The sequence below is a fragment of the Cottoperca gobio genome, chromosome 6, assembly GCF_900634415.1.
Source record: "Cottoperca gobio chromosome 6, fCotGob3.1, whole genome shotgun sequence".
In the NCBI taxonomy this organism is placed as follows: Eukaryota; Metazoa; Chordata; class Actinopteri; order Perciformes; family Bovichtidae; genus Cottoperca; species Cottoperca gobio.
Genome location: NC_041360.1, coordinates 18,595,131 through 18,607,751, shown reverse-complemented (window position 1 = coordinate 18,607,751; position 12,621 = coordinate 18,595,131). Strand labels below are relative to the sequence as shown.

At 41.9% G+C, this 12,621-nt stretch overlaps 1 protein-coding gene across 1 annotated transcript in view; it reads right to left on the bottom strand.

The window, feature by feature from the left end:
* tjp1b (tight junction protein 1b) overlaps positions 1 to 12,621 on the bottom strand; it is a 32,301-nt gene that overhangs the window by 11,858 nt on the left and 7,822 nt on the right. Inside the window, 11 exon segments of the mRNA XM_029433183.1 lie at positions 345 to 495; positions 1,122 to 1,227; positions 2,429 to 2,562; positions 3,951 to 3,962; positions 4,881 to 5,025; positions 5,128 to 5,296; positions 5,640 to 5,746; positions 6,094 to 6,409; positions 6,570 to 6,672; positions 6,790 to 6,914; positions 7,422 to 7,478. Coding sequence (XP_029289043.1) covers positions 345 to 495; positions 1,122 to 1,227; positions 2,429 to 2,562; positions 3,951 to 3,962; positions 4,881 to 5,025; positions 5,128 to 5,296; positions 5,640 to 5,746; positions 6,094 to 6,409; positions 6,570 to 6,672; positions 6,790 to 6,914; positions 7,422 to 7,469 — 1,416 coding nt within the window. The 5' untranslated portion in view covers positions 7,470 to 7,478.

Below are 12,621 nucleotides of genomic sequence, written 5' to 3'. Positions count from 1 at the left end.
TTTAAGGAAATGGGACAAACTCAGAGAGAGGAAACAGTTTTTTTGTGTGCGCTCCCTCTGGGCCATTGCTAAGAGACCAGCCTGGAGGTACGGGCATTTTGGAGCAGCTAGTGTGTAAAACCATGAATAAAAAAGGGAAAAGCTTGAGGATGCATACCCCATAAAACATGTCTGTTTACAGACACGATCATGAACCCATTGTTAAAACAAGGAGGAGAAAAAAGTTTTGGATCTGTAACTTTTTACAAACTCATTCTTACAACACTTTAAATTCAAAAGCAACCGCTTGATGTCACCTGTCAGGTTATACACTTGCAGGGTTAAAAAAAAAGAAGGTATCTCACCCTGAGAATTTGGTCGCCCTCCTCTAGGCCCTCCTTAGCGGCTGGGCTATCCTCAAGCACACCAGCTACGAAGATGCCAACGTCATTCCCCCCAGCCAGCCGCAGCCCCACACTCTCCCCCTTCTTGAACTTCACCAGCTTCATGCTTGGCCTGATGATGGGGAAGAAAGACAATAGTTAGGCTGATTTTCTTTGTCATGACACCATTTGTTGGCATTTCCCTCTTTTCAATGCAAACTTCCATTTATGAATAGTTGAGCGACTCTTGGATGCTACTCAGGTTTGTCTTTTGTTGCTTACAAAAGCCAAAGATGTTAAATTGTTCTGTAGAAAGAGAAAGATACAGTCCTACAGGGTATTTGAATACAATTCAATAGTGATGGTGAAGACAAAAATAACCACAGCAAATCATTTGTCTCGCGCAAAAACACTGATAGTTGTGCATCCAGCCATATTCAAAGCTGCTTATTCAACTTGCCAGCAAACCAGTGTGTGCAGAAATAAACTTTCCTTAACAGCATTGAAATCTTTGCCTGTGGCAGGCAAAATGCTTTATTTAGATAACTGAGGGAGCATTTTGGAAACTGTAAAGTGCTGCTCCTAGATGTGTTGTTGTTGTGTGAACTGCAGTTAAATTCCTCCCTCACAATTACCTTTTTTGTTTTTGAGACTGAGGGAGTGAGGCGCTCACAAAAGGTCACAAAGTCGTTTATTTGTTGTTGATTTTAAAGAGACTTTAATATTTGATGGTGTAACATATTGTACTGTTAATGTTACCGTAGGATGCCATCGTCATGGGTAGCGCTTGGCACAGGGGCATCAGCGGGACTGACTGGCAGGTCAACATCTGGCTGTCCAGGCTGAGCGTACACCGGCTTGGGCTCTGAATTAAAAAAAAAAACAACACATACTCAGGTTATTAATGCAAACGGGTGAGGAACAAGTAAAACTGTAAAAATTAAAGTGATACTACCTCAAACAGTCACAACTTAACAATTCTGCAGACACATGTTAAACTGAGAACAAGTACATTAATGAACTGTTCAAAACCACACACAGGGCAAAGTGTTATCGCACAGACGCTTGCACACAAACACACTGCAGGCACGGATTGTCCTGAGCAGGGAGGTCAAACAGAAAGGCAGCAGAGTGCTGCAGGCTGGAGAGGAACGTCAGACTCGATCAACTCATATGGTTTATTTTCACTTGGCTCCAGGCAAACTCAGCCAGGCTCAGCAGGCGATTGGATCTAACTTTTTTTTTTTTCTGTAGTCATGCTTTTAAAAAAGGGCAAAAATGACGAACAAGATTTAATTTTACGATCATGAAATCATTTAATGTTCTGAAGTTATATTCACGTACGTATTCCGTATTCACGTATGTCTAACGTAACGTCTGCATATCTTATGAAGCACACGTCGGGTACGTCCGGTAATTTTGAACATACTCAAAACATCAGCGTTCACCAACGCACCCCAGCGTAACAGTGAGCTCTTAACGAATACTACTTATACCTTACCTTATATCTACGTACACCAGCACATTGCCGATATTTTGTATACGCCATATTTTTGTACATCTTATGCATTTGTTGGGTATTCGTCTGATACATCTTGTATTAGTAAGTGATGCTATCAATAGGTTAGACATGCGTATCTGTATACGTTCACTTTTCTGATCCGATGAAAAGTTGGACGTATTTGGACTCTGACAAATGTTCGTATGCTCCGGCATACGTTTCTGTCATACGGTGATGTGTGACAGGGCCTTAAGTCAGAGAAAACCGTAACTATTTAAGTATAGTTGAAAACATTTTAGCCTTTTTTAAATCATCAGATTTGAAGCAATCTGCATTAAAAAAAAAAGTTCTTAAAATTTGTATCTCCTCTTTTGTTTCATAGGAAATAAATAAATGATGGTAAAGTTTGTATTTTTTTAACTACATTTTAGTCAACAATATTGATTAATACAGTCACAGTTAGTGTTTAATGCCGTTGGTGCTGTCTCGTCATCACCTCGTCTTAGTCATAGAAACAAAGGTTGTCGACATAGTTGTCGTTACCAACATCATTACATAAACGGACCTGGGAGTGGAGGGAGCTGTTTCTCCTCTCTAGCAATAGCAGACTCCTTCGGTTTGGGCAGAGGAACCTCCTCTGGTAGCTTCACTGGTGTCGAAGACGGCTTCGAGATCCGTTCGTCATCACGACTTCTGTGACTGCAGACAAAAATAGACGTTTTTGTACAATTTATCTTTAGAAAAGGAAGATGTGAGATTATAAATACTGTATTCTGGAGATGTAGAGCTTGGAGGCAACAGGGGAGCTTTAAGGCAACATCTTGACTACACGCAACAACAGCAAGGCCGTACACCACTCAACACAAACCCTGGACGGAATTACATTTCCTCCTGACTGCAGTGGACACGCACTGGCTGTGAAAAGAACGGCTTGAGTCTGAGGCTTCGTCTTGAAGGTCACTACTTTATCTTTCCACTTTTTTGTGCTCTATTTTTAGAGCAGCTTATCTGAGGTGTCAGAGTGGATTCTGTCCTCCAGGTGAAGTTCACCTGTTTGGCTCTGGCTGTAAACCAGCAAAGGTTTGACTTCGATGCCAGTTTAAAAAACAGTTAGGCGGCGTAAACGGATACACACAGTGACCCTGGCCAATTACGAAGTCAGGAAATGATGACAGAATTTCCCTGTGTTTTGATAAATGCTGAGATTCCCGATGCGTTTCAAATGAGAAATCAGACGGGAACAGAGGAAAGCAAAGCAGGCTTTATGTCTCTTACCTCCTGCTCACTGGCACAACTTTACAGGCACAATACTGCTTTATTCACAGGCTGAGTGACAAAGTAACCATCCTGTTTGAACTGGCTGCAGAGGAACAAACTTCTTTTTCAACCCATCCAGGAGGAGGCCCTACTTATAACTGCCAACTTCCTGAACTGAAAGGAAAGGTCACAGGTCACAGATCCAGGTTCACATAAATAATGACATCCTGTCCCAGAAAATCCTTCCCGTTCTTTAAAACACTTGCTCCGGTAGTCTAGATACGTCATAAATAAATTACTACAACACATTGTTGGTTTTGGCATCTTAACTAAACACATAAATAATTGTGAATATTGCCCAAAAATACAATCTGTTCAACCGAAACGGAGCAAAAATCAAGCCAGACATCCGCAGATATAAAGACAGATCTTACAAAAGCTCAGCCACATGGAAAAGGGATGACAGATGACACTGATAGTTGCTGATGGCCTTTTGTCCTTTCATTGTTGCAGCCATGTTGTCCATGTTGTGGTTTTGCCCACCAAAACATTCAAGAGACGCGAGGATCCTGTGACACTTTCACAGGACTCTATCATCTCAAGTCAAAACGAGACGCCTCACTGAATAATTGATGTTGCAAAGTATCACTTCTGTAATATTCTATGAAGTAATAATTGGCTGTTGCAGTCGTGTTGCAATAGAGAAATGAGGAATTTGTTTGTGAACTCCTAATACCTAAAACTAGACCTACTTATTAATCTACATTAAATCTATTCAGGATTTACTACCATTAGTAACTACTCACAGTGCGTAACGGTGACAAACTTACGGTTTTCTCCAGCTGTTGTTGAGGGAATAAAAAGGGCAGACAAATCTCATTAAGTGAGTGTTGGCATTGTTGCTTTTTGCTAATGCAGTTTGTGTGTTGGCACATGGCATCATCTTAAAGACCTTTCCAGTTGCCACATCATATAAATGAGCAATTCTTGAAGCTGATGCATTAAAAAACGCTTCGCTCCAAATGGCAGAGGACGTTCAATTCCAAATATGTTGAGCACTAAACTGCAGAGTAGAGCAGAGTTTTGACCATTTTGACCAAGGTTGTTTCTTTTGCAGCTTAACCGTTGACTTTTATTTTCCACGGGTCAATAAGCCGTGTGAAAGGGGAAGAACTCCGGCTGCTCTACTGAGCTTAAAGGAAGAATTAATGAGGCACTTTTCAACAAGGTTACAGTCACAGAAGTGCTGAATGGGCTGATGGTATTAACCCAAACATAAAATCGAAAGTCCTTCACGACCATAAACACAACGAGCCCGTCTTAATAAACGTTGACTGATAGAAGCGCATGCACTGAGACAAGATCAGTTACATGAACAGCTTTTTACAATATTAATATATGGCTGGAATTAATGAGTGTATACACACATATAAACATACACAAAAACAATCACAACATCGGCCGGTATAATCTAGTTTTGTTGATATACATCTTGAGTAGTAAATAATCACTGCTGTGGTGTTTCTCAACAGTTTGCAGTTACATAATGTGGCCTCGACTGAGACATCAATCATCTTAAATATTGTTGCTACTGGAATACTGTTACATGTCAACCGGAGAGAGAAAGTAGCAGAAACAAAGAAGCAAAACTGAAACTATATGAAACGACAGATTATATTTGGACACTGTTGCATTTCTTTCATTACAGCTAAAAAAAAAAAAAAGTCTCAAATATACATTTATGGATGGGTGGTCTTTACCTGCCGTTGCTGATTTGTGGCGGCGAGTGTCTGGAGTGGTCTGAGGGTTCAGATCTTCGGTCTGGAGAGCGGGAGCGGCTGCTACGATGTCTGTCATGCGACCGATTGGAATGGTCGGATGCCAGAGAATGGATATCTGAAATGTCTGATCAAACAAGAGCCGCTGTTCAACACATGCAGTCTGAAATACACACGCACAAGTGTGCACCCCATTTCAGCAGAACGCAACACTCAAACCCGGTCTCACCGTCTCGGTCGGAGGCGTTGGCTGAAGCAATGCTGTCATCGAGGTCGGGGATGTTCAGCAGGGTCGCCCGGTCGTCCCTCTGAACAACCATTTTTAGCTTGCCCTTTGACCTTTCTATCAGCTTTTTGGCATCTATCAAGGAGAGGTTCTCTGTCACTGTGCCGTTGATCTGGGAGAATCAGAGAAAGAAGCTATTAGCCATGACCTGACAAAGAAATAACACAAGAGAAATCAAATAAAGACGTCTTTTAAAATCACATTTCAGAACAGCTACAGTTCAAAAAGCACTGTTGTACACATAAAGCCACTTCATACGTTCTCTAAACTGTGAATGAACTGAGCCACATCAAGCAGACCAAGCTGTAAGTGCTGTTATGCAACATTAGATTGTGAAAATACAGACTAGAAAAAAAAGAAAATAGGGAAAATGTGATTTTCAATTGTTGCGTTTATGTTTAATATTTTATGATGTATACGTATCAAATGTTCCCCAGGCTTCTCGTCTTCCTCACCTTCAGTACAACATCTCCTTCCTGGATGTTGCCGTCCCTGGCTGCCAGGCTCTCAGGGGAAATGTCCTTGACAAAGATGTGGCTGGCCAGGCGCAGGCCATATTCTGCTTACAAAGTGAACGACAGCAACAAAGACCATGTTAGCACAGAGCTCACGTGACCACACCGCACTGACTGCACTCTGCAGTCAAGCCGCTGCTCCCGCTGGGATTAACAGTACTGATTAAAGAAGATTAATTGCTCTTTTACTTAGATTTACTTGAGTAAACTTGGATTTTGCTGTGGCTGGCAAGTTTTGTTTACTATGGCAGTTGACCAATGCTGATTAGGAAGTCTTATTCTCTTCTTAACATCTTTAAAAGTTGGGTAAATAAAATGACAGGTCATTTCCTGGATTACCTCAGAAAACCTTCTTTGTTCCCTCCTTTTACGTCCCCGACTTTGTGAGCCTCACCTTCGTTTTTGCGGGATTTAACAAGTGTGACCTTTGCAGGGCGTGGGGGCAGGTTGTGTGAGCGGCGGTCTGAGCGTGGGGAGATACTCCTCTCCCGCGAGCCGCTGCGTTCACGTTCCCTGTCCCTTCGCCCACTGCTCCGGCCGCTGCGCCTGCCCATGGCCCCGCCCACACCGCTGTAAGCGCCGCTGCGTCCGCTCCGCGTCTCGTATATCTCTTCATCATAGCTGTCCTCCTCCTCGTCATGCTCCGACATCGTTTCCCTCTCCCCGAGGCGGCCCATGGGGACATGCACCTTCCTCTTCCGTCTGATTGTCTGGCCAAAGGAAATAAGATATGAGATCAGCGACAGTAAGGTGAATCAATCAATCCCTTCATCGTGTACTTTCTTCCACTACACAACAGTGAAATAGATAAGAAATGTCTAAATGACTGTCGTTTTCTCAAGTACTTCATAACGGGATGTTGGCACTCACAATTTTGGCAATTTTCCCACTTTTACGAAGCTGCTGGACTGCGTACGCGTGCTCCACATTGTCCATGGAGACAGCATTGACCATAACGACTCTGTCATTTTCCCTAGAGAGGAGACACAGAGATACACGTCATGCCGGAGTCTTTCTGTAGCAGGGAGGGTCATTTAATACTAATAACTAGCGATCTGACCGCGCTTCCAATAATAGAACTAGATCTTACTGCAGCAAGCCTTCTGCTGGGCCTCCCTTCAGCACATCCGAAATGACAATGGAGGTCTCGCCACTCTGAAAATGAGGGTTATCCCGACCTCCTGATATGGCTATCCCGAAGCCAAACCCTGGTGCCTGCACACAGAGAAACATAGATTAGGATGTTGATTTAGCCGTCAGCGTGGACCAAAGCACTGAACATAATATAAAATATGTCTGGATACAGACAGACAGGCGGTCAACTTGCCACTGAATTATTTTGTTACACTGTAAAAAGAAATATACATACAAAACATACACCATTTGTTTTTTTCACTGCCAGCAATCACACAGACTAATAGCGGTATCAAGTTACATTTTTCTGTATAATATCTGCAAAAACATGCACAGAATGCAGTTTTCTTTCTGGGTTATTTAGGCTTCATAGACAAAAAACGAAGGACAGAATCATGCAGAGAAAAGCTCTGCGACGTCTCGTCTGTTCCACCTGCAACTGTGTACACAGTGAGCACACTTACATAATGTGATCCTGAAAATGGAGGCAAAGACGGCAAGAACAAGCAGGGTAGAGAGATACTGGGACCATGATAAGTTTGAACGTAGTGTAAAGAGCATCAAAAGGGAGAATAACCAGGTACCTACCCTGTGTAGTGTTACTGTGTGCTGTTCCCAAATGACAGTCTCCTCCATTGCTGCGCTCTGGAAGACAGAGATACAGTATATGATTAACACAGGAAGTCCTTTTGTCTCAGAACAAAAGGGACACACAGAGCTTCAGTCATGTGTCCTGCCAGTTTCCTCGGGTAAACACCAAACACCCAGGTTCAAAGCATAGGCTGTGTTTAAAAGGCTCAAAGTCATTCTTCATCTTCACTACAGCCGACGAAGATCAATGCAACGCTTATCCTCGGACCAAACGTATCGTTTTCTGTCGAGAGACGTTAGTCCATCGACAGAATTGGAAAATGTTTTGATAATTGATTACCGGTAATTATGTTTTGAGCAAAAATAGGTTCAAGCTTCTCAATGTAAATATTTTCAGGTCTTCTTCGATGATTAACTGAATATCTTTGGGTTTTGGACAGTTGGTTGAACAAAACACTGCATTTTAAATAGGTCTGCAACTAACGATGATTTTTATTATTGATTAATCTGCAGACCTTTTTTTTTTCTGTCAAGAAAACAATAAATCACGGACCATGCAAAAAATATTATTATTCAAATTCATGAATTGCAACATTTTCAGTGTTCGAGCCCTTTTGCTGCTGAAATCACAGCAGCGTTCCTCCAGAACTGTGAATGTAACCTTTACCCACGTCTGCAGGACGGTGCAGCACCATCTTTTTCATGTGAATAATGTGGACGTTACGAGCACAATCTAGCCAATTGTCTTCCTAATGTGTACAATGTGTACAGTCAGTGCTTCTGCAGTACACTCAACATTATCTTCAATTTAGCTCAATTAATAGCCACCTACAGAAATTGGGCTAAAGAATAACACTAAAGCTTGCACAGTCAAACCCAGAGAAGCAAAGCACACACTGAAAACATTAAGTAAAAATGATAAACAGTCGAAACAATACACATTTTGAAAGACTAATCTAATTCGACTGAAGCCTATTTCCACTTCATTCCCTCTACCAAGTTAAGAGTTTCTATTAAAAGAGGGAAGCAGTCTCAGTGTTTCTGGGCTCTTCACATGCGAAATCTAATAAGGATGCGAACTGTCACATCCACTATACACACACACACACACACACACACACACACACACAGGGCTGCACCCAGCCGCTTATTGAGTTTGTTTCAAGTTTAACACTGTTACCTATTTACAGTGATACAGATAGCACTGTGTTGGGCTTGGTTTTATCTGCAGTACACTAACACGTTACCATACAGACCACACACGACCAACATACTCTCCTTCAGAGTAGATCCACAGTGTGAGGCGCGAGGTTTACATTGAATACAATTATAAAACAATACAATCGTAAAAACCCTGCCAGATACAATGAGGTCACACGTACAGTAAGTCTTTGAAATGAAAGCACACCCTCCGTCACATTAACAACCAGAGAGGATAAGATGAAGGTCGACTCCTTCAGCTGTTAGGTCAACGCTCGCCTCTGCGCCCCCACAGCTCACTTCTTATCTTATCTCTTCTTCTATATCATTTCACCTCCAATCTCACGACACATTAGACATTCAATGACTGCATATAAAATACTAGCAGGTCCATCCCTTTGGGGTAAAATGACACCTCACATCACAGCGACTAATGCAATAACCGCCATTTGTCAAGTAAATTGATCCTAGGAGTGTGACCTTAATAGGTGAGACGATCACACATTTCCCTCCTGCTCTGCTGGTAATTCCTTTGACACCTCGAACACTTATAGGACTCATTGAGAAGAGTGATCTCATGTTGCGCCACTTTAAAGTGTAATGACAAATGAGCGAAGGGAGATGAACCTTTCCGTGCTTGGTCTCTCGGCTGATATCATTTTAAGAGTAGTAATTTATTTCAGTCCTTATTGACTGTTCCCAAAAAAGAATGCACATAAAAGGAGCTTAAGCGTATTACCTAGCCTCTTTACATCTCAGTTTTATGTGTTTACAACCTTATTTTATTTTTATTGTATTGTTATGTCCCTGTTACTGGTTTCCCTTTTTGAATGACACGTGGACTACCGCCACCAGCTGGGTATGGAGAGTTATTTACTCTCGTGCAGGCGCAGAACGCACGTACTAGTTTGCCGTTGGCTGTAGTGTTTGCGGTGTGTTCAAGTGCGACCTTTTGTCGGCAGCGAGTTCTTTGATGCTGTTTTGATGTGTCTGGGCCTTTAGTCCAGCAGCACGACAACCTGCTATTGGTATGACTATCAAGTGCCCCAAAGTGATGATCCATATGCATAATATATTTTAAAATGACAATTGGAAAAAAAACATCTTTTCAAAAAGACTTTTGTGTTTTTGGTGCGATAGAAAAGATCTAAGGAGGTAATTTAGTCGACTGCTTCCGTCCCGTTTATTGTTTTACCACCCTGGCTTCCTTCAACACGTCGTCCTCATGTCCGTCGCGACCTGTCGGCCAAGTGCCAAACGTAAGCTAGTGTCTGGGAATACAGGCGGCTGAATAAATCGCCACAAGTGGCCCCAGACGTTCGGAGCTTGGCAGCAACTGTCACAAACTCCTAAAGCAGCTTATGGCTGGACTCACACAAGGAGGGGGAACAAAAGTTTGAACAGAGAACTCCCCTGGACTTTTACATTGAATACAGGAAAGAAAGCGGGGAGGAAAAAAAGACATCTGAATATTAACAAGCTGAAAACAGAAGCAGAACTCATGCCTGGAAAGTTTGCTCTTTGGCGAGGAGGATTTATGCCCGTGTCTTCTAGATCAGCACTGTGGAAACGCTGATGCAAAGAACCCGAACATTTCGTCTAAATTTATAGCTGGTTTGCCACTAAACTGCAAAGTTACGGGAGGTACTCGTTTCCAGTTGACATTCCTACCTTCAGAAATTCTTTATAAGCATTTATGCGGCATAACACAAACATGCACACACACACACACACACACACACACACACACACACACACACACACGTATAAAGTTTTCGCCCTGTGCTGCAGCGAGGTTGTGAGAAATGTTTTAGTGTCTGGAAAATATGATTAGAGAATGCTTACTGTGCCCAATATAATACTAATAAATCACCCTAAAATTAATGGAACGTAAAATCCCAAATGGAGCAAAACAGGAGGAACTTAAAATGAAGTAAAAACTAAAAACAGAATTTAGGAAGAGGAACAAACTGATTTAGCAGAGGGTCCTGCAGTGTGCGTGTGTGTGTGTGTGTGTGTGTGTCTCTCCCTCTCCCACCCTCCCCCTTTACACACACACACACACACACACACACACACACACTTTGAAGGGATGTAATTTTGCTTTCTCCTCCTGCAGAGCTTGTTGCTCTGGTAACAGAGGGGGAACAGTCTGGTGTTGTTCAAGTGGCCTGACATTTTCAGGCCGTGTCTGAAGGTTCCTCTCAAATGTGTGTGGGAGGTATAAAAAAAGACACAGCTGAATTAATTTAGAAACAAAAGCTTTTTATTTTTTTTTTGCATTTTAGATGAGCACTCTTTATTTGTTGCTACATCTAAACACTACACTAATGGCCTGACGTTTGTCCAAAACAAACGCCTCAGAAGTGCCAATCTTTGTAGGAATTAACAAAGATTAAAAAAAAAAAGAAACACTTTGCACGTGACATTTTGTGTTCAGTCTCACAACCAAACCAACATTTGAGTGCCCTATTCAGAGCCAAATACGCTCGTCTCAAAAGTCAAGTAAAGACAACAGAAAGAGAAGGGAAACGTTCGAGTCGACTCTGCTCCTGTGTGTATAAAGTACTAAAGTTGTGTCAGCATCCATTGACTGATGAGTTTTTGTGGCACGGTTGTGTACGCCCTTTTTTGGCTACTAACAACTGGTGCCGACAGAAGCTTCATGCCACAAGCCAGAGCCAGGGTTGGCAGCCACTCCACAGCAGAGACACACCATGTTGGTTGGGTCATGCTTGGGGGATTACAACCAGGCAACTTGGGAGCCAGCACTTCTACACAGATGGACTACAACACAGATGGATCACAAGGCTGAGTGGAGAGAGGATCAAAATGGACCATGTGGGGTCAATACACAAATCGTAAAACGACACAATTCTTCAATAAACCCATACAGGGTGCTTGTATTCCTCGACAGAGCAAACTATTAAAGCATGTCTGTCAAAGAAGTTCTCGAACATCGGCCGTTTAAACTACTCATGTTCACATATGAATCCGTTTAGGGCCGATAAATAGAATTAAATCATAAATTATTTTGATAAATCGATTAATTATTTACTGTAAAGTTGACCAAATTGGCACAAACTCACTGGTTCAAGCTTCTCAAGTGTAAATATTTCCTGTTTAAGTCTTCCATGATGCTGATTTATACTGCATTTTAACTATTAAATTCCATCATTAGGTCTAAAAAATATCAGAAAAGAGTGAAAAATACAGATCACATCTCCCCACAGTCCTTGTTGACATCATCTAATGTATTATTCTGTCCAAAACCCTCGAACTATTCAGTTTACAGTTATAGAAAATATAGAAAACTAGCAAATACTCACATTGGAGCAGCTGCAACCAGAGGCTGTGACGTATAAGGCCAAACTGATATTTGAGACAGACATTTGTAGCCAATAATTAAAAGTTATCTATAAGCAACTGAGTTTACATGGAGCAATGACATAACAAGAAGTTGTGTGACATGGCAACACCATCTGAATCAAGTGCAATGGAATATTATCAGATTTCCTCACATCGTCCCACTCCAGATTCTGTACTGTAGCTTCCGCCAAAACAGAAAACAATTAACCTTAACCCCACCTGCAACTAAAGGACGTAGCCAACTGCTTTGCTACATCACAAATTGTAATTTGTTTTATAATTCTCCACTTCCAGAAATCCTAAATATACAATGAGTCATCGCAATACCTAACACGACACATGAAGAGGGAAGCGAACATGGCGTTTCATTTTGTATTCACTTTGGAGTATCATTACAATTAAAGAGTGCTCGCTCCCCAACTCTCTATTCGGCAGGAAACTAAATCATATTTCTTCCAAAGAGGGGACTGAGGCGATATAGTTGGGGTATAGAGAATAGATGTTGTGCTGTAGTATGGTTTAGGGGTGAGGCATGTTGACCGCTCTGGGACAAGAGTAGCTAAAAATAGCTCTCATTAATTCTGCCGTTGTGATGCTGCAACAGAGTGATTTAAGGAAAAACACTGGA